The sequence below is a fragment of the Phytophthora ramorum genome (assembly GCF_020800215.1).
Source record: "Phytophthora ramorum isolate Pr-102 chromosome Unknown Phyram_PR-102_s0011, whole genome shotgun sequence".
In the NCBI taxonomy this organism is placed as follows: Eukaryota; Oomycota; class Peronosporomycetes; order Peronosporales; family Peronosporaceae; genus Phytophthora; species Phytophthora ramorum.
The window spans coordinates 1,020,966-1,044,504 of record NW_027150657.1 but is presented as its reverse complement, the minus strand read 5'-3'; the positions used below and the strand labels follow the sequence as shown (position 1 = coordinate 1,044,504).

Sequence of the window (23,539 nt, the reverse complement as noted above, 5' to 3'; positions counted from 1 at the left end):
CACAGTCCGCCAACTCTCGAGTGCTACAGATTAAAATACGGATCGATCTTCGCCTTGTACGCAGCTCGCACGTAAGCTGAAGGCAAGAGCTTACCCAAGACGGCCTGACCAAGTAACTGAAGTCGAGGGTTGTTGGGAAACTCATACATGATCTGGTGAACAGCGCGCACGAGCATGAGGTCGCTATTGAGTGTAACAGCGTCAACGACCGTGGCATAAGCATTCCGGCTTTCATCCTGATTGCTGGGGTGTTCCTGGTTCTGTTCTGCGTCGATCATTGCCCGAAGCTTCTCGTTTGTTGCGTGTAGTGCTCGCTGAATAAGCGCCTCGTCCAGTGGGTTGCGCTCGACGAGCTCGAGGATCTTGTTGAAGGTCCATTTTGGTGTCGGGTTGTAGTGCTGCTTACGAAGTTTAGCTTTTGCCATGGCGAGAAAGTAAGCTTCTTCATCCTCGAGATCCTCGAATTTATCGTGGCAGAGGTTGGCGACGCCGTTCTTCGTGATTTCTGGGGCACAGTCCCGCAACGAGAGTGCGTACAGCGGTGTCACAAGCTGCTGTTGACCCTTCTTCTTACCAGTGACAGCAAAAACTTTGCGGCTGGGCGCAATTTCCAGCAGTGCTAACAGCACTCGATAAGCTGGTGTCTTCGTGTTAGAAGCCATCACCAGCGCGCGCAATCCGCAATGCTCTTCAGTGTCCGCCAAAATCATCTCTTGGCAGTTCTCCAGCAAAATATTGGCTTTGTCAACGTTTTCAGGGTCACGTATGATAGCCAAATGCAGGGGTAAGTGTCGCTTTGCGTTGTATGTCTGACAGCCTTCCTTGTGCAATTCGCATAGCTTGCGTAGGACCTCCATGTTGAGTCCGTGTGCAGCGGCTGCTACATGCACAGGGAGGTCGCCTGTTGAAAGAGAACTCATCCCACAAGATGTCGGCATGCGGTTGATCAACAATGAGAGCAACTCGGTTGCTTGTGGCTGGTGGACAAGAGCGTAATGCAGCAGCGTTGTCCTTGTCCCAGCAATAGTTGTAGCTGCAAGTAGTGATCGCTCTTCTCCATCGACCGAGGGTTCGCTCAACTTCTGCAGAGCTTCAGCCGTTAGCATGAAGATCTCCACTGACAGCTTCTCTGGAAATCCATACTTTATTGCCAGGTGCACTGGTAAAAGCCCGTTGCTGCGTTTTGGAGTTAGCACAGCATCCGGATAGTGCGTGACAAGCAGACCTACTAACCACAACCAACCTGAACCGACAGCGTCATGGTTGCCGTCTCTCTTCCCGCTTTCTTCAATAGTTGCACTTCGCTCAGTGTGAAGTGCTAGTGTGAAGGTCTCCGTGGCTCGTTGTTTTAGCTGCTCGAAGGCGTCCATAGCGAGGTGCAACGGGAGGTCGCCATACGTGGTTGCTGTCGAGCACAACGTGACCTGGTCGAAGTGCTTCAAGAAGAGTAGAACGGCTGTTCTTGATCGCGGCGAAGAAAAGTCACTGCCTTGCAGTAATTCTGGCGTCTGCCTCTGCTGCTGCTGCGTGATGCACGAGTGAAAAGCCGATTCTCCGCGCTTGTTGAACAGCTTTGGTAGCATGGTCCTGCATTGTTCAGCGCTGGCGCTTAGAGCCCACCGCAGTACCCCTACCGATGCACGATGAAGAATAGCCACGTGCAATGGAGTATCTCCGCATATTGTTTGGCGTGTCCACACAGAGGCATGTTGTCGCTCGGCTAACTTGCGCGATTTTACTCCAGGTGCTCGTCGGCTCTTGATGGAGTCAACCAAACGTGGTGGTCTCTGAGCAAGTAGGCGTAACAGTTCAATACTCGAGCGCTGTTCACGAAATGCGATGTGCAAAGGCGTCATACCAAAGACGTCGCATGCAGCAAGCCCCTCAGAGTATCCGTCCACGATAGTACGCACAACGCTCACGGTGAACTGCGGATGCCGGATGGCATAGTGAAGCGGTAAGTTGGCTGCGGCATCACGACTACGCTGCGTCAGCTGGCGGCGACGACGTCGAGCGATTAGTTCTATCAGTACCAATTCGGGCTGAGACGAGCGCAGGGGTGTCCAAATGTTCCCGAGCAATCGCTGTTGCACGAAAGAAGTCACATCGTGCATGTAGAACGCGCTGGGTGCCAGCATTGGACGGTGCTGGGAAGCCGCTTTAGCCGTAGCGTGCTGCTCCATCTCAGCTATGTTGTTTTCGTCGGAATTCGCCAACGAGGGATCGCACACGCTGTCGTAGAAGTTCTTCTTCGCACGAAGTTCCTCCAAGCGCTTGTCAAATTGGTACCTTTCAGCTTTCGACGCGCAGTCATCTCGTTCCAAAGGAGCCACGGCTGAAGTGCTAGTGGGGTAAACTGGTCGAGCGAGGAGAACGTGGCCTGTGAGCGTATCTGAAAAGTAAAACATGCGAGTTTGTGGGTCGATGTGCTTTTGGAACCGGTTGCGCACAAGAGCTAGCATCCGCTTGCGACCGAAATGGCCCCTTGCCAGCGCTTGGATCCGCTGTGCTGCGTCAGGTTTTAGAGGAGGATCGATGTGTGAGCCCACGTCGGCAATGATTGCTGCGACGCAGGCGACAACCTCCGGCTCGATCCAAGTCACGTCCAAGCACTTAGCTCCATACACACGCTTCTTCGTGGGTATGAACGTTCGCATCTCACGCATTTTGTTGATAGTCTCCACTTCATCGTGCTCAGCTTGTTGCTCGATACGTTTCTCAAGAAAGTCATCTCTCCAGTCACTCAAAAACCCGCGCAAGTCGCCGAGCGTCACCTTCAGCGCTCTGTCTTTTACCATCTCGAGACTCACAGCCAACGAGGCTACAGCTTCGCTGGTGGTCAGATGCTGTTGTGGCGACGCTGAGGCTTTAGTTGCCGGATCAGACACAGCATCGCGTCGTGTTTGATGCAAGGTGGCAGCATTTGCAGCTACAGGGCGTCGGTGCTCGAATGCCTTCCAGAAAGCGAGGAACTCTTCCAAATTTATGCGGCCATCTCCACTGGAGTCCATGACCTTCATCATGCGCCTTATTTGAGCTGCATCCATTTCATGACCAAGCGCTTTCGTCAGCTGTAGCAGCTCATGCTCGTCCAAGAGGCCAGAACCATCAGTATCGAAGGTTTTGAAGAGAACGGCGATCTTCTTCTCTCGTTGTTGCTGAGCCTCGTGCTCTGTTATCGCTGATGCTTGCTCGCCCATCACATTCAAGGTGCGCACTTGTTTGCGCCGACGACGTTGTTTCTCTCTTGCAGCGGCTTGTGCTGCGTGTTGTGCACGCAACTCCGCTTGTGCTCGTTGTTTCGCCCGCTGAAGTTCCATCTTCTCTCGCTCTGCTCTCTCGAAGCGGTCGTACCAAACAAGGAAGCGCTCAAGAGAGACTAGCTGCTCCATGGGATCAGCCACAAGTTCGTTCAATGCTCGGCGGTACGCTAACCCCCGCAGCGGGAATTCGCCCAAAAGTGTCGCGAGTCGTGGTAACAGGTTGGACTCAAAACACTCTTCCGTAGCATCTTCAAGTTCATTGCCGGCTCTATCGACCTCTTCTCCTTCGGAAATTTTGGCCACAGGAATGAGAACTATAGCGTCGGTGTTTCCAAGGAAGTCACGACAGATTTCGCGGCGGCGCTGTTCGCGAGTGGACGTCTCGACTTCCATGGTCTCTTTCACTTCAAGCTGAAGCTTAGTTTTCCACCAGAACTGGAACTCCTCCAACGTCACGGCACCATCTCCACTCGCGTCTAGCACACTGAAAACCTGCCTTATCTGAGCGTCGCTCACCGCTCCGCCAGATGCACTACCGCGGCCCAACAGCGCACGATAAAAGTGTTGAAACTCGTCGACAGTCATCTCTCCACTTTCATCGGCATCATACTGGCGAAATACACGCGCAATTTGCTCATCTGCGGATATATTCTGCTGGCCACCTCCAAGTTTGGTGAGCATGGTAGCCATCTGAGTCTGAAGTTGAGGTGGGTCCCATTGTGTTGTGCCATCCACCTCGTGGTAGTAGTAAGTCTGCCCTTCGGAGTCCACTACCTCTTCCCAGCCGCCCATGTCGATTTTTCTCGTACAATACACGAGCCATCTGCGTACAGTTGCTTCGTCTAAAAACGAGGGCCTCTCGCTCTCCTCATCAGGCGTGAAAGAGACATCAAACCTCTTTTGAAGCTGTTCCACTGCTGATTGTACGTGTTGCCGTCTACTCATAGCGTGATTGAACTGATGAAGTACCCGCCAGCATGTTACCAGGTTCCACCGACGCTTCTCCTTGCCTTCACCTGTGTCGGTTCCTGGCTGTTGTTGCTGCCACTGAACATCGAGGAAGAGATCAATCTTTTGCGCCCAGTCTAGCTTGCTGCTAGGGAATAGATGATTCAGTCGTTCCGTGACGCGTTGCTCCATTGCTGGGTGGCCCCACCTCTCCTGTAGAGTTGTTACATGACGGAAAAGCACTGGAGTCGTGCGCCGGCTAAGTATCTCCACGCGCTCCCACGACGAATACTGCCTCTCTCCGAGCCTTGTGCGTCGTTGGAATGGTACGCTAGTAACCCAATAGTGCTTCAGCGCTTCCCATGACACCATAACTTGTTGAACTGGCTGGTCAACCGCTGGAATGGTAGAGCTGAATGGGTCAACCTCTTGCATTAGAGCAAGAATCCCTTCGCGACCATTGACTGGCTGCCCCACGCGCACACAAAGGTCCTCGAACTCAGCGGCGTCTAAGTATCCTGACTTATCATCATCGTACTTGATGAATAGCTCGCGAAGTTGCTGCACCAGTTCACAGACGTCGTTGTCGTCCTCTTTCTCGCCACGAAGGGGTCGAATAGAAGCGGGAATTCCGTCACTAGAAATCTGCGCTTCCTGCTGGGCAGCCTCCTGCGTTTCCAGGTGATTCCACAAGCAGCGTACAAGACTCGGTAGCTCCCAAATGCTCTCACCCGAGAGCGTATTGTAGTAGTATACCGTAGACTTGTTGCCAAGTATCGCGTCAGCCTCAGAAACCTCCTGCACAACCTCTTCCCAAGACGGGACTGCATCAGGAATGGGGCGTGGGGCTGCCTCAATTCTAGCGCGCTCCTCCGCATGAATTTCGTTCAGCAACCAAGTCACAAAGTCATGCCGCAAAATCACCATGGCGTTCGTTGTGTCAAGCTCCTGCATGAGGCGAAACTGCTCGTGATCATCGCGCAGCGGACGTCCCACTTGATGACAAAGCTCAGGCAGTTGACCAAGTTCTACGCTTTCGCCTTGTGCGTGAGGTGCCAGCTCCATGAAGATGCGATACGCATCAGCATCAATCCGCCAATACTCGTTGGGATCATAGCCAGCAACACCTTGTTCTTGTGCGTAGTAGCTGTCGTCGGCAGCGGCGTCACCATTCACTCCAGTATCGTAGGGGTACGACGACCAGTACGCGTTGGGATCGTCACCTCCCCAACCTTGCTCCGCCATGTGCCGTTCCTACCTCAGCAAGTCCCTGAATTCCTGTGCAGCCACTCGGTTAGTCAAGCGTCGCGAGAATCGCTTTGAATAGCAAAGTTGTCAGTCCGGCGGACGGTGCAGGCACCCGTGGAGAGTGGTGCAATATATTGCCAGGTCCAAGCTTGCTGTCTTACATCTACGGTCGTCATGGTGAGCTCCACCTGCCGAGATGCTTGTAACCAGACACAACACACACAGTACCTGGCGCCGTAGCTACAAGAACAAAAAGAAAGTATATACATCTGTGCATCCACATCTCCTGGGTACTTCAGCTCAAGCCGTGTAGAGAATGCCTGCATTCTTGAACTCAGTCTTGGACAGCGACTGTTTCACGAACGGCAGCACCTTGACAATGGCACTAAAGTCGGGTCGGCTCGCCGCGTTCTGGTTCCAGCAGTGCTCAATGAGCTCCACGATCTTGGGCGGTGTGTTCCTGGGCAAGGCCGGGCGCATACGCTGCTCGGCTACCGCCATAGCAGCTAAAGACAAGGTAAAACAAATGAGCTCGCCTATCATACTATACTCCTCCTCCACCTACGTACTCTGCATGGGTGTCTGGCCCTTAAAAGGCACGTCTCGAGCCAGCATCTCCCACAAGACCACGGCAAAGCTGTATACGTCGGCCTTACTCGAGTAAGGCTCGTGTCGGATGACCTCGGGGGCCATCCAGCCGTACGTGCCTGTCTCGGCCGTCAGGTCGGCCGACCGGCCCAGCTCGAGCACGCAGCTGAGCCCGAAGTCCGAGATCTTGGCCGTTCCTTGGGCGTCCAGCAGCACGTTGCTGCTCTTGAGGTCTCGATGCATGACTGAGTGCTCGTGCAGGTAGCTCATGCCGCGGGCCATGTCAGTGGCCAGTCTAAAGAAGTCCAGCGGGCCGTTCTTGGCCCGGATCACGGCCGACAGCGGCCCGCCCTCCATGAACTCCAACACGAGGCAGTAGCGCGGCGGTGCGCTGGCCGAGCCCAGGAACTGCACCACGTTCGGGTGCCGCAGCGCGCTGGCCACCTCCTCCTCGCGGTGAAACTCCTTGAGCAGCTCCTGGGCCAACGTTTGGCCCTTGTTGCTGGCGGACGACAGGTCCACGACTTTGGCCGCCACGCGGCGCCCGTGCCAGTGAGCGCTGAAGGTGCTGCCCGAGCGGCCGGCGCCCACGGCCGCGCCGAACTGCAGCTCCGAGAAGTCCAGCGTGCCCGAGGAAGAGGACGACGACGAGGAAGACCTGCTCTTCTTGCGGAACAGCGGCATGATGCGGGACAAATAGCGACTGGTAAAATAAATGCGAGGTGGACGGGAGAACGGATACACTACAAAAGTGGATGTGGAGAAGTGGGGGCGGTGGGCGGAAATGACCTGTGAAAAGCGATAAAGATGTGGGAATTGATTGGTAGACCTTGAACTTGTGTCCAAGTTCAAGACGGTGGACAGGCTAATTCTCAATTGCCTTGGCAGTTCGATGGTGCCGTGTAGTTTCATGGTGCTGTGTTGATGCTGTATGTATCGTGCTGCTCAGCAGCTTGTACTTATACAATCACAGCAACTTGTGCAAGCAGCAAAGGCTTAGTACAGTTAAACGGAAGACAACCGTTGAATTAACGCAGACATGTCAACAGCAACGATACCTCTCGGCAAGCACCAGCAATTTGCAAGTAGCGAAACCAGAGGTGAGGAACAGCCTTGTCGCCATGCGTTCCTCGATACTTCAGTAGTAGTGTTCGGAAGTACAACAAATCCGGCCAAGCCGATCACTTGGATCGCTTGTCCCAGTCGGGCATGGCTACACCGACACCCAGTGTGTCCTCAGTCCCTCTGCGAAGTCCGCGCTCCATGGCGGCGCCATCTCGACGCCAAGCTCTGCTCCGAGTCCTGCGAATCGACGTCACTTGGCAGCTCCACGCCCCAGCTCTGCTCCCCTGGCTGCGTCACACGGATGCAGTTGCGGCACTGGCGGTGCAAATCTGCCGGTGCTGCATCGAGTCGACTCAGACGATTGCGGTGCGAGCCAAACCTCGTGCATGTACCGACCGACCGCTGTCGGATACTTTTTGTCGATGGGTGACATGTGCGGGTCGGGTCGGAAATGGGCGATTTGTACCCGTCGCCTTCAACGCATGCGTTTGACGGAATCCGCCGAAGGATCCTCCTGCTCACTCGTCAATCTGCGTCCCAGCACCCAAGTCTCCTCCATCCGTCGAATCCCCACGATGCCCGTCAAGCTCTACGCGAACCTCATCAGCCAGCCCAGCCGCGCGGCCGAGTGGGCCATGCGCATTAAGAAGCTGGACCACGAGTTCGTGGTCACGGACTTCGGCAGCGCCACCTTCACGTCGCCCGAGTTCCTGGCGCTCAACCCCAACGGCCTCATCCCGGTGCTGCAGGACGGCGACTTCTCGCTGTTCGAGGGCAACGCCATCATGCCGTACCTGGCCGAGAAGTTCGGCTGGACCGACCTGTTCCCGGCCGACGTGCAGGCCCACGCCAAGGTGAACCAGTACCTGCACTGGCACCACACGAACGCGCGGCTCATCACGCCCAAGGTGCTGGTGCCGCTCATGCACACCAAGCAGAACGCGGCCACGCCCGACGAGGCCGTGCTCGTCAAGGCCACGCCGGCGCTGCTCACCAAGCTGGCCGAGCTCATGGAGAAGTTCCTGGTCAAGGACTTCGTGGCCGAGTCCGACCACCCCACGCTCGCAGACATCGCCGCCTACTGCGAGTTCGTGCAGGTCGAGCTCATGGGCATCTTCGACTTCTCCAAGTACCCCAAGCTCTCGGCCTGGCTCAAGCGCATGAAGACGCTGCCGCACCACGACGAGATCCACGAGCCACTGGACCAGTTCCTCACGAGCCTGGGCCTCAAGACCAAGGCCAACCCGTAAGTTGGTAGCGATAGCACAATCACGTTCAGCTGGAGCCTCAGCTCGCTGCGGCGTAGTAAGTGAAATCAATACATTAGTCCGAAGTTCCTGCCTAATCGCGTGTAGCGTTGTCACTTATCAGCTTGTGGCCTCATGCGTGAGCCTTTTCACTTCTGCGTTTGGATGAAGCAGTCTCCGGGCGCTTGGACGAGCTCTTGGACGACTTCTTTGCCGTCTTCGGCCGACTGCTGCTGCTTGATGCCGACTGCTTTTTGCGCGATGCTGCAGGAGCGTAGCCGTCCCCTTCGTTGTCCGACACGTACATGAAGAACGGGTTGCGTGCGAGCTCCAGTTCCTCGGCGCGTGCGATCTCGTCGTCCTCGTCTTCGTTTTGTGGCGCCATGACGAACTTCTTCGCGGCTCGGTTCTTGTCAGAGGACGATGTCTCCGGCCGACGCACGCTGCTAGCCGACGGTGGGCGCTGGCGAGGTCGCAGCGTGTTGCCTGCAAGTTCGAGGCGATCAAGCATGAAGTCGTCTTCCTCGTCGTTCCAGCGGGCGCGTGCTTCAAGCATAACCACAGCTTGCGGGGGCATGAAGTAGTCGAGAACCAGCGTCTTGAGCTTCAACTGAGCTGTGAGCTGGCGGATGGTGTCCAGCAGATCCTCGCGCTCGCGACTATGGGCCTTCTCCATCGCCTTGATGTCTCCTAGCACCTCCTTCACCTTGGTATACACCTTCTTGAGTTTGCGAGCCTTTGCTTCGGCCTCCTCCTGCAGCGACTGGTACTTTTCCTCGCGCATGAGGTTACTCTCCTCTTGCTCCGCTAACTCGCGCGCAAGCTGGAGCTCCTGCCGCTTACGCTCTTCTAACTCGAGCTTGGTCCGACGCAACTCGTCTTCTTGCTGGGCAGCCTTGGTCATCATCTCGCCACCGATAAGCATTTTAGCCTGTGTGGCTATCAGCCGGTCCAGCAGCGCTTTTTGCTGCACTGCAAGCTCCTCGGCCTGTTGACGCTCGCGTTCCAGCTTGAGTTCTAGCTCCCGTTTGTTGTGCTCTGCCTGAGCCTTGTCCTTCGCTGCAAGTGCCAGGTCATCACGCGTCTTCTGCAACATCTCCTCTTTCTCTCGCTGAGCTTTTGCAGCAATCGCTTGGGCCTCCTCAATGCTAATGCCCTTCTCAATCACAATCTTCTCCACGATTTTCTCCACCTCGACAATTTCCACAGGCCCAGCACTAGCAGGGGAACCCTCCGCGCCACCTGCACTGCCATCCACGGAGCTGGCACCTTCGCTCGCCTGCTTGTCAATAGCCAAGAGCTTGGCCTTAAGCGCCTCGATCTCCTCTTGGAACTCGCGAATCATGGCGTCCTTAGGATCCTCGTTGATCTTTGGCTTGTTCTTGATGTTCTTAGCGCGACTCGCATAGCGCAGGGTGGTTAGCGTTTCCTCATAATTGTAGTCGGCCGGGCCACAGTTCGCGATCATGACAGTCTTTGTGTTGCCACCCAGCGAGTCTTGAAGCAGCCTTGTCAGCTTGGAGTCACGGTACGGAATGTGCTTGGACTTGCCATCCACAAGCGCCGAGATGACATTGCCCAGCGCCGACAGGGACAAGTTGATCTTGTTGGCTTCTTGGAGACGATCGCCCGTGGCGCCAGTCTTGGACTGACGCTCACTACCGGCCAGATCAACGAGGTTGAGCTTCCCGACGCACACGTGGTCCTTGCCGTCGCCGCCAGCGGAGCCTTCGCTCAGACACTCGACTACGATCGTGAAGATTGAGTGCGACCGAGAGGACGTTTGGTTCATGAGCGTAGCGCCAACACTGCGGTTCTTCTTGCCCGTCTGCATGACGTGGTCGATTTCAGCTGCATCCTTCACCACTTGCGCTGTCAAATCTTTCACAAACACGCCCGAGTCCGCGTTCTCCTTGAGATCAAGGGCGTTCTTGGGGTCCTTCGATAGCAAGTCACGGATCTCTTCGTTGTAGATCTCCAGGTACGACGCGCGCACCAAAATGCGCTTGTTCTTCGAGATAGCGACCTGCAATCCACAACACGCAACGGATCAGAGCGAGCTTTAACGGTTCTAGGAGACACTGAGCTGCACCTTGTCGAAGACGTGCTTGAACGAGTTGGGGATGATACCCGGCTGGTCTCCGTAGCCTTCCATGGTGTGCGACTTGCCTGCTCCCGTCTGGCCGTACGCGAAGATGGTGCCGTTGTAGCCTTCCATGACAGCTTCGACGATCTCCGTCGCTGCCGTGTCGTACACCTGCTGCTGCGTGGACTGAGCCCCGAACGAGGCGTCGAAAGTGAACGACTTTGGAGGCTCCGACGACGCCGCCACGGGGTTCAAGATGGACACCTCCGCTCGGTCGAAGTTGGCTGTGGTGACCTCCTGGCGCCCGTCTTGCACTTCCTTGCCGCTCATGGGGCGGATACGGACCATCACGCGGACGCACTCATCGTTCTTGGAGGATTTCGTCGCCATACTCGTGCAAACCTGCTACGCGGAGATCACTGGAATGGCTGAGCACGACGCCTGGCCGAAAACCGCCGCCATCTATAGCGGCTCTTCACGAAACGGAGACCATGCTAATAAGATACTTTTGCCGTGAGGTCGATCTGAGGTCGCATCGCAGCGCAATCGCTTCGTCTCCGTAAACTGCGTGAGTAACCTGCAGGCGTTGCCGGTGTTGCTGAGTCGTGCAGTCCTTGTTTACGGCCGTGGAGCGTACAAAGGGAAGTCTCGCTTCGACCCAACACTCGAATGACGCTGCTCACTGTGAGCCTCACATGGCAACTTGAGAGACTGACCCTCGCCACCTCGCTCCGACGGCGGCGCCGCACCTTGACAGCGCCCATGATGCCACGAAGGATTTGCGCGCAGCAGAATCCCAATCTTCGGATCGACCGAGTCGCCCTTCTGCTGTCACGGAACTCGGCCAGTTTTCGACTGCGCACGCTACACATCGACAGCTTGAGGCGGGGATCACCCCATTCGCCATGCGATTCCGCGAACGCGGATGGAGACATCAGTGCTCGCGTTTCGCCACAAAGTCGTTTGCAAGCACGCCTCGCAACACGGAAGCGAAACCTCAACATCTAGACACCCGTGGTCCGACGTCGCGCTCGAGTAGAGGCCACCGAAGAGGCAATCGCATTTGAAAACGACCACACACACTACTGTGCATACGCCTCCTCCCTTTGTCAAAAGCGTATATGTAGGTGCAAGTTTCGAGTCTCCCTCCCTCTTCTTGGTCATCCGGGTATTAGCCCGCGTGCCACTTTGAAGCGGGCATCCATGCAGATCGAGGCAGCCTCTACGTCGACACTCTTCGGATTCACCTCCGTCGTTAAAAGTGCCAGGTTTTTGCTGGTCATCGCGACTTGCACAGCGGCGAGAAAACCGCCAAACTTTGCCAGCGATACAAACGCCAAGTGCCAGAAAAGCTCATTGGAAAGCCCTCAACTGTCTGGTGCCGTCGATTGCACACCCTTTGGCGTTTTTCTTGCTTTCTCGTGCCCGAATTGCAGTCCAAGTCGGTGCCAAGCAGCAGAATCGCGTCGCAATGCTTCGCCTTCTGGGCGTCGACTACATGCCTGTAGCGATCGGTAGACCAGTGCCCAAAGCTGAGTCTCGATGAGTCGATGACGCTGCGGCCAGGAGCTCGGCCAGCTGCAAGTCGGGGCTCTTCTCTTGAACGTGACGACAGCACACGTCCGCGGAGTAGAAGTCTGCGCGCGCCATTCCCAGCCCACTCCCCAACCCCCGCGTTCCCCCTGCAGCCGTCAAAGTCGGGCCGCACATTCCAATCGCGGCCATTATAAACTTGGGGACAACATGCCCAAGCCGCTGCCGCTGCTGCCGCGCTTTTTCAAGTGCCCGGAGCTCTCTGCGCGCGAGGAGCAGTACCTCGTGGGCAAGGCCAAGGAGTCGGCCAAGGCGCTCGTGGACGCCACGCGCAACAACGAAGGACCCGTGCGATGGGAGGAGGCCGGCATGCACCGCGGCGTACAAATGTACAAGGGCGAGGCCCGCTACCCGGAGAGCGTAGTGGGCGAGTCCATTACGTACGGCTGCGGCGCCACCACCATCCAGTCCACGCTGGACGAGGTGGCCGACTTTTTCGACCTGACGTCGGACGCCAAGGTGGCCGACTTTGTTGAGTTCAACGCCGACATGATCGACGGCCAACTACTTTACGTGATCCAGGACCCGACGCTGCTGAACGACCCCAGGTACAACGCGCGCAACAACCGCAGCGGCTCCAGCAAGATGCTCAACGCCAACCAGGTCACCGTCAAGTGGTTCGCCACCGAGATGCCGTCCAAGCTGCTCAAGAACCGCGACTTCCTCACGGTCGAGTGCCAAAGCACCTTCATGGACGTGAGCGGCCGTCGTGGCTGGGTGCGCTCCTACCACTCCATCAAGCTGCCGTGCTGCCCGGAGCTGACCAGCTACGGCCTCGTGCGAGGCAGCTTCTACCACACGGGCCACGTGTTCGTGGAGAGCGAGCGACCGGGCTTCCTAGACGTCATTTACAGCGCACAGGTCAACATGAAGGGCAGCATGAAAGTACCGGCGCCGCTCTTCATGACATTGCAGAAGAAGCGGTTGTCCAGCATCGCTGACCTGCAGAAGATGATCACGCGGCGGCGACTTGGCGCGCAGCGATTCCTCGGCGACCTGGAGCTCGTGCCCAAGAGCCAGCGCACGCGCTGCAACTTGTGCTCATCCAAGTTCGGGATCATGACGCGGAAGGCGCGATGCCGCAAGTGCGGCGAAGTGGTGTGCGCTTCGGCGTGCAGCACTGAGTGGGAGGTTTCGATCCCCGGTCAAGGAGTTAGGAAGGTCCGCGTGTGCTCCAAGTGCGCGCAGAACACGGACCCGTCGGTGTTTGAGGATTTACCGCCGAGCGAGCAGTACTCGGAGAGCAATAGCGCTCACGATGAGGAGCCGCCTTTGATGAGCGTACGGGCACCAGGCTACCAGTATGGCCAGTACAACAAAAGCGGCTCGGCATCGTCGCCATCGGCGCGTCGTCAGAATAGTCGAGGTCGATCCAGCCAGGGTAGTGACGAGTATGACAGTCAGGGACGCAGTGGATACCACCGGCAGCCCTCTGGCCAACGAGGGCCGTACAGCAACAGTTACGAAGACAGCTACAGCCAAAATGACAGCTATCAAGACCCAGACCCAGAGTACCCGCGCACGGTTGAGATGCCTGGCGAATATGCCAATCTCAGCCTCGACTCGGACCGGTACACGAATGATTCAGGCGAGTACGACGACTATCCTCCTTCGAGCAGGAGGAAGCGCGACGACAAGAAGTACGACCCGAGAAACCCCGACATGTACGACCACAATACCTACGGCGCGTCTCCGCCGCCGCAGTATCGTGACGAGGAGCAGAGGCGAGCATTGCAACGGCAGCAACGAGCTTTGCAACAACGACAGCATCAGCAACGACTTCTGCAGCGTCAACAGCAGCAACAGGCGCTGCTACGTCGCCAGCAGCAGCAGCAAGTGGCAGAGCACGACGACTTCCGAGCGGACCTCGAGGAATCAATCTGCAGCAGTGAGTTTAGCACTTCGGACCAAGGCAGCTCCAACTCTAGCGGGCAGCCTTCCTTCCTCACGTCCAGTCTGTTGGCACAGCACACCAAGCAGATGGGAAAGCCTGGTCCGGTCACGCGGAACGAGAGGTTTGCTGCGCAGCGTGCAGTGCAGGAGGAGCGTGAAAAGCGAAAGGAACCCACGGTTCGACTGCCGAATCCAAAGCTTCCTTCGGACCGCCCACTGACGCGGCTGGAACAGATTCAGCAGCAGCAATGGGAAATGCAGGAGGCCTTCTTCAGGGAGGAGGCCAATGCAGTGCCAATATTGGGTGCGGAGCTGGAACCTGCCGAAATCACGCCCTCGTACGTCCGTCGCCGACGAACGGGCAGTTCGGAGGGCTGCGACAGACGCCGAGGTCCCAAGCTCCCTTCCTTCTTCCGTAGCCCTCACAGCAGTGCTCACTCACAAGGCCACGGAGGCGAGTCGCCAGCTATTTTTTCTTCAGGAACCAAGGCTCAGGCTCCTACCAACTCTGGGCAACGCACGCTAAGCGTCACGGATGACGAGGAGCGTGAGCGGCTGGAGGAATCGATCAACGGGATGGCTATCAACTTCGGCTCGCTGTTGCGTCCTGAGGATCTGCGTCCAACGGAGGATAACCTGTCTCTGGATTCCAGCGGCCAGGAGCACAGTGCTATGAGCGACAGCGATGCCACCAACCCCGGAAAGGCTGGCGCCTCGGCCGCCAAGAACCGTGCCGACGTTTCAAAAACTACCATCGTGAAGCTGTACCAGCGGATCCTGGACTTGACGAACCAGCAGCACGAGTTGGAAGCACAGCCCGAGTCCGACCCGAAGGAGAGACTAGCGGTGGCTCGTGAGCTCGAAGCTCTTTACCACAAGCTCAACGCAGAGGTGGAAATATAAGTTAGTGGCTATCCATTCTCCCCGTCGTCGGAAGCGAAGAGAAGGTAGCGTGGCGTCTTCAGCGCCGTTAGTAAGCAAGCGTTAGTCGGACAAGGTCACCTTGAATTCCGTGAGCTCGTATAAATCAAAAGCGTTCCTACTGTCTTGCAGTGCTCAGCTCACTTCTCTCAGCTCCAGCAAACCTCTTACTAGCTTGTTTCAGCCTGCTCCTTTGCCGTGGTCTTCAGACCGAGGCTGGACAGGAACTCGTCCAGCGTGGCATGCACCTCATCGTGGTGCGGCACCTTCTTCATGCGCTCCATCCAGGCCGAGAAACTCGGATAGTCCTTCAAATCCAAGATGCCCATGAGCTCAAGCTGCACAAACTCGCAGTAGGCAGCAAAATCCGCAAGCGTGGGCTCGTCCGACTCGGCGACGTAGTCCTTCACCAAGAACTTCTCCATCAGCGTGACCAGCTTCTTGGTAAGGGCCGGAGCCTCTTTCACGAGCGCCACGTCACGCGGGAGCTGCTTGTTCAGCTTGATCCGCTTCAACGGGACCAGCACCTTCATGGTGATCAGACGCGCGTTCGTGTGGTGCCAATGCAGGTACTCGTTCACCTTTGCATGCGCGCGAATGTCCTTCGGGTACAGGTCCGTCCAGCCAAACTTCTCCGCCAAGTAGACCATGATGGCATTGCCCTCGAAGAGAGCAAAATCTCCATCTTGCAGCACGGGGATCAACCGGTTGGGGTTCAACGTCAGGAACTCGGCCGACTTGAACGTGTGACTACCGAACTCGGTCAGCGCAAGCTCATGCTCCAGTTTCTTCACGCGCATGACCCACTCCACCGCACGACTTGGCTGGCTGATCAAGTTGGCGTACAGCTTCACCGTCATCTTCACACAACAAATTTGGGAATGGCAACTCAGGTTCTTCGCTGTGCGACAAGGTTGTGAACGTAAGATACGACGAAGGGTAACCTAGGTACCGTTAAGAAACTTCAAATGCTAAATGTGTTGATTTCACTTAGTGCTACGCTAACCGCTTACGGGTTGGCCTTGGTCTTGAGGCCCAGGCTCGTGAGGAACTGGTCCAGTGGCTCGTGGATCTCGTCGTGGTGCGGCAGCGTCTTCATGCGCTTGAGCCAGGCCGAGAGCTTGGGGTACTTGGAGAAGTCGAAGATGCCCATGAGCTCGACCTGCACGAACTCGCAGTAGGCGGCGATGTCTGCGAGCGTGGGGTGGTCGGACTCGGCCACGAAGTCCTTGACCAGGAACTTCTCCATGAGCTCGGCCAGCTTGGTGAGCAGCGCCGGCGTGGCCTTGACGAGCACGGCCTCGTCGGGCGTGGCCGCGTTCTGCTTGGTGTGCATGAGCGGCACCAGCACCTTGGGCGTGATGAGCCGCGCGTTCGTGTGGTGCCAGTGCAGGTACTGGTTCACCTTGGCGTGGGCCTGCACGTCGGCCGGGAACAGGTCGGTCCAGCCGAACTTCTCGGCCAGGTACGGCATGATGGCGTTGCCCTCGAACAGCGAGAAGTCGCCGTCCTGCAGCACCGGGATGAGGCCGTTGGGGTTGAGCGCCAGGAACTCGGGCGACGTGAAGGTGGCGCTGCCGAAGTCCGTGACCACGAACTCGTGGTCCAGTTTCTTAATGCGCATGGCCCACTCGGCCGCGCGGCTGGGCTGGCTGATGAGGTTCGCGTAGAGCTTGACGGGCATCGTGGGGATTCGACGGATGGAGGAGACTTGGGTGCTGGGACGCAGATTGACGAGTGAGCAGAAGGATCCTTCGGCGGATTCCGTCAAACGCATGCGTTGAAGGCGACGGGTACAAATCGCCCATTTCCGACCCGACCCGCACATGTCACCCATCGGCAAAAAGTATCCGACAGCGGTCGGTCGGTACATGCACGAGGTTTGGCTCGCAGCGCAATCGTCTGAGTCGACTCGATACAGCACCGGCAGATTTGCACCGCCAGTGCCGCAACTGCATCCGTGTGACGCAGCCAGGGGAGCAGAGCTGGGGCGTGGAGCTGCCAAGTGACGTCGATTCGCAGGACTCGGAGCAGAGCTTGGCGTCGAGATGGCGCCGCCATGGAGCGCGGACTTCGCAGAGGGACTGAGGACACACTGGGTGTCGGTGTAGCCATGCCCGACTGGGACAAGCGATCCAAGTGATCGGCTTGGCCGGATTTGTTGTACTTCCGAACACTACTACTGAAGTATCGAGGAACGCATGGCGACAAGGCTGTTCCTGAGGAACTTCCTCATCTCTGGTAGAGGATACAGGTCTCATGCGTCGTGCCTCCATGAGGCGCAGGTGAGAGTTGGACATATCACATTAGCAGTCGACAGTTTGCATGGATGTCTTCAGATTCACAGACACTTGATCCAGTGGAGCAACACAAAAGCCTGCAGATCAACATAACGCCAAGAAGAGGGCCCCGCTGCATTAATCGCGACGGTGACCGTCTTTCGGCTGTACATTAAAGTTCATTTACTGCATAATAAAGAGCGGGCCGATGACTTCGTTCTCACAGCGCACGGCGATGAGAAGGATGTGCATGAGCCAGAACTCGAGGCTGCGCTGCGTGAGGAGGCTGGACACGAACCCGCCAAAGTAGTTGCGGCAGTGCTGGCCGCGGTCGCCCACAGCTTCATACAGTCCCCAGCTGAAGACGTCGCTCCACACCTCTTTCCTCGCCGTCGAGAAGCCTGCGTCCGACGTGTCCTGCTTGACAATCCCGCGCGTGGTCGGGTCTACCGAACGAAAGAGCACCATGAAGCTGCCGTTGTCGTCGATTTGCACGCGAGAGGCCAAGACGAGGGCCTTCAGCACCATGTTGACGCCTCTCGGCTCGATGGTGCGGTAGAACAGCACGTTCTCGTCGTTCACACGCTGCACGAGGTGGAAGTTGATGGCCACGTCCGACGCGTAGATGCGGTTGACACCGTGCTCAGACGACACCAAGTCCCACATGCGACTCGAAATCTCTGCAGCAGTGTAGTTCTCGAACGTCTTCTCCAGGAAGAAGCGCATCGTCTCGCCGTCAATCTGTCGTCTATCACGCCACCCAAACACGCTCGCCCCTGTTGTCTCGTAGTTCTGCTTGTCCGCGAACGCTCTCACATCACCATAAGCCTCACGGACAATGGTGATGCACTCGTCCTCGCTTATCGGCGTAAAGTTAAGCACAGACTTGGGATTGTCCTCGCTGCCGTCTTCAACACTGGCGAGTGCAGGTGGAGGCGCATCTGAGGAACAAGGAGGCAACCCGAGCGCCTCCCCTTTTGTTTGTGCCTCATTCTGGTCCTGCAGTTCTTCAGTCAGTAAAATCCCGACACGCGTGCGCGCCTTCGACTGCTCCATGGCCTCAGCCCGCAGCTTCTCGTTCTCGTGGCGTAGATCGTCCTGTGTGATGGCCAGCTGCGTGTAGCGTTCACGGAGCTTCTCGCAGCGCTGCTCCTCCTCCAGATGCTCGTCAGGTGAAGACGGCGACTGAATTTCTCGTCGTGAAATGATCACTTCTCTGCACTTGGTCTCCAGCGTCTCCATCTCAGTCCGAAGCTCCACCAGCGTATCCTACCATCACCACACACCAACCATCAGAACTACAACTTTCCTTCAAAAAGTACCCAGAAAGACCTACGATTTTACGGTAGTACGAGCGTTTGACCAGCATCCTTTGCTTCACCCTCTTCTCCGACTCGGTCAATGGCGTGAAGCCGCTGCGAGACCTTCTCCTGGACGTCTTGATCTCTTCATGGTTCTGTTTCTCCTCAACCTGATCTTTAACCTTAACAGGCTTGATCTCATCGACGCACTTGGCGGAGACGCTCGCCTCCTTTTGGGCCAGTTCTTGGATGATCCGACTCATGGAGAGCTTCGGTCGGTGCGTGCGTCTGCAGGTTTTAGCACAAAACAGCATTTTTAGCAACGGGATAGGCAGCGTATAGACAATGGACGACGCACTTTTGCGCCAAGAGGTCGAGCGACGCCATGCCCATGCGCTTGTCGGCGTGGCGCCTGGGCGCCGGCCCGTTGAGCAGCTCCGCGATTCGCATGCGCGCGACCGAGGAGAATCAGAAATGCCAAGTGAGCTCTTGATGTCTTAGGGCGTGGGGCGCCAACCTTCGATTACTCCGCTGACTTCCATACATTGTCGAAGTGAGAATTTGCAAATCGCCTGGCGGAGCTTCAATTCCGACCGTTCTGCAAAAGGGCAAATTGTGTCGAGTCACTCGCTTTTAGCCAACTTCGCGATTGCTTGTTGAAATTATCGGCTCGAAACCTGGATAAACCTACCAAAAAATACACGAGGAAGGCGACGGCCGGCACCGGATGGCACGTGCTGGAGAAGCGAGGTCGATCGTCTGCTTTTTGCACTTTGGCGAAGCTTACTTAATCGCTGTCAGTCTCGTCATCAGCGGCATGCTTGCATGCAGACAGCGGAGACCACTCGCTTGACGCCGGTACAAGTACCGCCGATGCGAAACTTAAGCGAACAAGAATCATCCTGACTCGACGATTGCGCGAATCGTGGACGTGTCGGTCCGTTTGGCCACCTCATTGAAGTGTTGGGGCAAGATGTGAGGCTCGCAGATTGGGATCCTCATCTTTCGGTTTGTGTCGCCGCCGCAATGGAGACTTGCACGTCGAGGCAGAGACGTCAGGACCTGACCATCAAGCTGCTTGAAGTTCCCAGCTCGCTCTTCAAAGGCGCAGCGGATGGACTCGATCAGCAAACCATCTCGTCATTGACTGCTCGACAGCCTACATTCGCCAGGATCCGGAAGGAAGCGAGACGTGGCGACTGGCAGGCGGTGGTCGGCTGGCTGCACGAGAAGTTTGTGGCCGGAGCACGCGCGTCCGAGGTGACACCACCAGAGTGCAACAATTACGAGTGCCAAGTCAGACGGACGACGACAACGGGATCCAATCGCACTGCAACCAAAAAGGACCAAGCGCTCGCGGTTCGCACAGGGTTCAATTCTTGTAAAACTTTTGCTTCCTACGCGTGCAGGTTGTCATTGCCTGCATCGACGCATTTGACCTATTTCAAACATCTCCGGCCCAAAACAGTAGCCAGCTAGTAGCCGGCCTTCTTGGCCTTGCCGCCCGCGGCCGCCGCTGCGTAGGGGTTCTCTCCCCCCGACGGGCCGTACGACGTGTACGCGGGCTGCGAGTTGAGCGGCTGGCGCTGGCTCACCTGCTGACCAAAGTAGTTCCGCGGGTGCGGGTTGTACGGCTGCTGCCGCACGGGCATGGTGATCTCCTGGTAGCCGTAGCGGCGGTGGCGGCGCGAGTGCATGACGTAGCACGACAGCGCCACGAGCATGATCTCGAGCGCCACGATCACGAACACGAACACGGCCACGAGCAGCGACTGGTCGTTCACCCACGAGATCATCCGCGTCTCGCAAGCGCAGAGCATCGTGTGCTCCGTCATGGCGTTGCTGAGCGAGAAGCTGGGGCCCGCGCACTTGAGGAAGTTGCTCCCGGTCTGCAGCTGCTTGTGGCCAATGGGGCAGTTCTCCTCCACGAAGGGCGCGAACCAAGCGAACTCCGGGTTAGAGCAGGTGGCAACGAGCGGCCGCCCGCGCGTGCCTGTGAGGTCGATGTCCACGTCGAAGCCGCAGCCGTAGTACACGTACTTGAACCGTTTGTTGATCCAGCGCAGCGTCTCCTGGTCCGCGGGTCCCAGCACCGACAGGTCGAAGTTGTGCTTGGCCACCTCCACGAGCGAGCTGTGCACGTGGGTCAGGAACCCGGCCAGCGAGAGCTGCGCGATCACCGAGACAAGCACCAATATGGCGTACGGGAACAGGAACACCTTGCTCTCCCATTGGGCACCACAGCAGCCCAGCAGTGCAATGAGGATGATGAGCGAGCCGCACATGATGACGGACGAGGCCACGCCGCCGTCCGAGAACTCGGTGAGCGCCGGCAGCGACGCCATATAGCCTACAATAGTAATAATATACTAGATTTAGTATAAGTGGCCGTCTTGACGTCAATTTGACACCTTGGAGGCTGCGAATTGCATGAAAAAAACACAGTAGACGGCAGTCGAACCTCCGATGGACACGAGCACCGAGCCTAGTAGCAGGAACAGCACATTCGTGAACACTAGGATGCTGCGGGACAGAGAACGCCAAGCATGCATGGCTTTTGAGCGTTTTCTTGGCTGCTAGAGCGCGTTACGACACGAGACAAGGATGAGCGGAGAGCGAAGACTGCGGTGCAGTTGATGAGGGCGGTGGTCAGCGGTGACGAGAAGCACAGACGCACGGAGCGGTCTCGGAGACAAAGCTGCAGGTCTGATTCTTGGACTGCACAGCGTTCGCTTTTTGATAGAGGGAGAGAGTGGTGGCCGAGGTGTGATTGGCTGATAATAGTTTTTTCTTCTGATTTTGAATCTAATGTTATTTTTTAAAAATGTAATCAGAAATATTATAATAGAAGACTTTTGAGATGGGCGGTCGCATGACGCACTCGGCGGCGCCAGTCAAGACGTGGGGCTCACCTGATGAGAACATGGTGCTCGTAGACGACGTGAAGGAACTGAAGCAGGCCGTGCACGACGAGATGGAGCTCATCGGCTGCGGGTTCCACCAGCGCCGCGTGGTCACGTGCGTTTTACATAATTTATGTGATGTTTTCAGGTTTCTGATAATTGTGACATACAGAATCCTAGGTTTCGGAAATGTGGCCGATGCGGTGGAGATTCTAGCAATTGGTTACATTTTGACAGTGTACGAGGACTCGGAAGGTGCCATGACGCCATGGGAGTCGAGTATGTTTCATTTATTTTTCCATGTAAAAAATATGAAATGTTAGTGACTTCCATGGGTTCTGTTATTTTTTGTAGGTCTGCTGACGGCTGCAGTGTTCGCTGGGATGTTGTGTGGGGGTCTGGTGGGTGGCGTGGCTGGAGATCTCTACGGTCGTAAACCAGTGTTGTTGCTGACGTTGGCCATTAACGCCATTGCTGCCTTCCTGTCGGCTTTTTCTCCGAATATTTACTGGCTCATCTTCTTCCGGGCCATGGCGGGAATGGGTGTGGGTGGAGTCGTCGCCTCGCTTTTTGCTCTGTGTCTGGAGCATGTTCCGGTGTCGGCACGAGGACGATACGTCACTATTTTGTGCTCCTTTTGGATGGTGGGGGCTGTGATGACTGCGGGTACGGCGTGGGTCATGCTAGGCAAATTCAGCAATGGTGAACGGATACTGGAGCTCTCGTGGCGCTGGTTCGCCGGGGTGGTCGGTCTACCGTCGTTCACGTGTTTCCTGCTGACGCTGTGGTACGTCCCGGAGAGCCCTCACTTTTTGGCGAGTAAGGGTGATGCCAAAGGAGCGACGTCGGTGCTGCAATACATTCACGACGTGCATCAAAGTGGTCGACATATTCAACTCAAGCTCTCCAGTGCCGAGGAAAATACTGAAGATGACAAGGATACTAAGATGCGGCGAAAGATGGAAGGCGGTGTGAGTTCTGAGGGTGAAGACGCCTCAGAGGCGAACCCACACAGTGCCGTTTGCAGTCGTGGCAGTTTACGTGTTGTCGCACGTCTGTTTGAAAAGCCGAACGCTGGACCGACGTTGCTATTGATGCTGTGCGGGTTTTCGTTGAGTTTCGGCTCGTACGGACTGTCGACGTGGATCACCAAACTATTTGAAAGTGCTGGACTAGCAAACCCATTTGAGAATGCGTTCCTGTTCGCCGGGGCTAATCTACCCGGCAACATTGTCAGGTGCGTAAAAGCTGTGGACCACATTTGAGAATACTTGCAGCCTAACGCCTGGTGTTGTGTATTGTAGTCTGTACTTGATCGATATCATCGGCCATCAGCGTCTTCTGTCAGGAGCGCTGTTCACTTCAGGATTCTGCGCGCTGCTGTTTGCATTTAACATTGAGGGCTCAAAGACGATCATCGTGTTAGTCTCGTGCCTATTCAACGCGTGCACTACAGCAGCTTGGAATGGGGTACTCAACTGCCTCTCTTTGGCCTGCATGTGTGCTTACGACTAACGAAATGTTGTGGGTTTTGTTGTGCTGTCACTTCAGTTTGGCGTACTTTCGGCAGAAAACTTCCCACAGGAGCTTCGTACCACGGGTATATCGGTAGTGAACTGCTCCAACCGCGTAGCTGCCATCACAGCGCAATTCGTGAATGGCTTTCTCATGGGACCCCCACCGCACCTTGAGGCGCTACTGCTGGTCACGACCACTGTCATGATATCGGGTGGCGTTGCCTCGCGCTGGATTGCCCACGGTGGAAATGACGACATCGACGCTGTTAGTAAAAGCGACAATAGCGAGGATTTGGAGGCGAGCACCGAAGATGCGTCGAGTTCGCGCGGAGTCGAGGACGAAGGAGAACAGGCGGGTCTGATTCGACATGACGTTCTACTCCACGAGAAGAAGCATTCGCCGAAGCGGGACCCAAAGGAAGGAGCCAAAACCAGCGACAAACGCTTAGTGCAGCGAGCAGCGGTCGAGCGGCTTGACGTTTCGGATTAACGTACGCTTCAAAACCGTGGGAAGGGAGTTGGAGCACTCGAACTGCCAGCTCTCAATGGAAACAACCCAAAAGCTATTGAAAATGAAAAATATACACGACTCACTAAACATTTCACACTTTGGCGATGGCTACTAGGCGCTGACGAATACTCGACGCGGTGTTGGCTCCCACAGCCACTCAGGAAACATGATCTCTT

The 23,539-nt window shown here is 56.5% G+C and overlaps 11 protein-coding genes across 11 annotated transcripts; 3 read left to right on the top strand and 8 right to left on the bottom strand.

Moving 5' to 3' along the window:
- Positions 1-23: 23 nt before the first annotated feature.
- KRP23_11170 (putative calcium-binding protein CML17) lies at positions 24-5,456 on the bottom strand (the record flags this gene model as incomplete). The annotated part of the gene is made up of 1 exon (XM_067881697.1): positions 24-5,456. The coding sequence occupies one exon, from the start codon at positions 5,454-5,456 to the stop codon at positions 24-26; it is 5,433 nt and encodes a 1,810-aa protein (XP_067740982.1).
- Positions 5,457-5,759: 303 nt separating this feature from the next.
- Positions 5,760-6,731, bottom strand: KRP23_11169 (Serine/threonine-protein kinase STY46; the record flags this gene model as incomplete). Its single annotated transcript, XM_067881696.1, has 2 exons — positions 5,760-5,965; positions 6,029-6,731. The coding sequence occupies 2 exons, from the start codon at positions 6,729-6,731 to the stop codon at positions 5,760-5,762; spliced, it is 909 nt and encodes a 302-aa protein (XP_067740981.1).
- Positions 6,732-7,687: 956 nt separating this feature from the next.
- KRP23_11168 (Glutathione S-transferase T1) lies at positions 7,688-8,362 on the top strand (the record flags this gene model as incomplete). Its single annotated transcript, XM_067881695.1, has 1 exon — positions 7,688-8,362. The coding sequence occupies one exon, from the start codon at positions 7,688-7,690 to the stop codon at positions 8,360-8,362; it is 675 nt and encodes a 224-aa protein (XP_067740980.1).
- Positions 8,363-8,492: 130 nt separating this feature from the next.
- On the bottom strand, positions 8,493-9,704 carry KRP23_11167 (Kinesin-like protein KIF3A; the record flags this gene model as incomplete). Its single annotated transcript, XM_067881694.1, has 1 exon — positions 8,493-9,704. The coding sequence occupies one exon, from the start codon at positions 9,702-9,704 to the stop codon at positions 8,493-8,495; it is 1,212 nt and encodes a 403-aa protein (XP_067740979.1).
- Positions 9,705-10,430: 726 nt separating this feature from the next.
- Positions 10,431-10,835, bottom strand: KRP23_11166 (Kinesin-II 85 kDa subunit; the record flags this gene model as incomplete). Its single annotated transcript, XM_067881693.1, has 1 exon — positions 10,431-10,835. The coding sequence occupies one exon, from the start codon at positions 10,833-10,835 to the stop codon at positions 10,431-10,433; it is 405 nt and encodes a 134-aa protein (XP_067740978.1).
- Positions 10,836-12,188: 1,353 nt separating this feature from the next.
- Positions 12,189-14,834, top strand: KRP23_11165 (Hepatocyte growth factor-regulated tyrosine kinase substrate; the record flags this gene model as incomplete). Its single annotated transcript, XM_067881692.1, has 1 exon — positions 12,189-14,834. One exon carries the CDS (start codon positions 12,189-12,191, stop codon positions 14,832-14,834), a length of 2,646 nt encoding a protein of 881 aa, XP_067740977.1.
- A 188-nt stretch (positions 14,835-15,022) lies between these two features.
- KRP23_11164 (Glutathione S-transferase T1) lies at positions 15,023-15,712 on the bottom strand (the record flags this gene model as incomplete). Its single annotated transcript, XM_067881691.1, has 1 exon — positions 15,023-15,712. One exon carries the CDS (start codon positions 15,710-15,712, stop codon positions 15,023-15,025), a length of 690 nt encoding a protein of 229 aa, XP_067740976.1.
- A 149-nt stretch (positions 15,713-15,861) lies between these two features.
- On the bottom strand, positions 15,862-16,629 carry KRP23_11163 (Glutathione S-transferase T1; the record flags this gene model as incomplete). The annotated part of the gene is made up of 1 exon (XM_067881690.1): positions 15,862-16,629. The coding sequence occupies one exon, from the start codon at positions 16,627-16,629 to the stop codon at positions 15,862-15,864; it is 768 nt and encodes a 255-aa protein (XP_067740975.1).
- Positions 16,630-17,314: 685 nt separating this feature from the next.
- On the bottom strand, positions 17,315-18,882 carry KRP23_11162 (uncharacterized protein; the record flags this gene model as incomplete). The annotated part of the gene is made up of 3 exons (XM_067881689.1): positions 17,315-18,400; positions 18,468-18,720; positions 18,791-18,882. 3 exons carry the CDS (start codon positions 18,880-18,882, stop codon positions 17,315-17,317), a joined length of 1,431 nt encoding a protein of 476 aa, XP_067740974.1.
- A 1,025-nt stretch (positions 18,883-19,907) lies between these two features.
- Positions 19,908-20,984, bottom strand: KRP23_11161 (uncharacterized protein; the record flags this gene model as incomplete). Its single annotated transcript, XM_067881688.1, has 2 exons — positions 19,908-20,782; positions 20,894-20,984. 2 exons carry the CDS (start codon positions 20,982-20,984, stop codon positions 19,908-19,910), a joined length of 966 nt encoding a protein of 321 aa, XP_067740973.1.
- A 308-nt stretch (positions 20,985-21,292) lies between these two features.
- On the top strand, positions 21,293-23,342 carry KRP23_11160 (Organic cation/carnitine transporter 7; the record flags this gene model as incomplete). Its single annotated transcript, XM_067881686.1, has 5 exons — positions 21,293-21,450; positions 21,508-21,614; positions 21,690-22,572; positions 22,640-22,805; positions 22,887-23,342. The coding sequence occupies 5 exons, from the start codon at positions 21,293-21,295 to the stop codon at positions 23,340-23,342; spliced, it is 1,770 nt and encodes a 589-aa protein (XP_067740972.1).
- Positions 23,343-23,539: the final 197 nt, after the last annotated feature.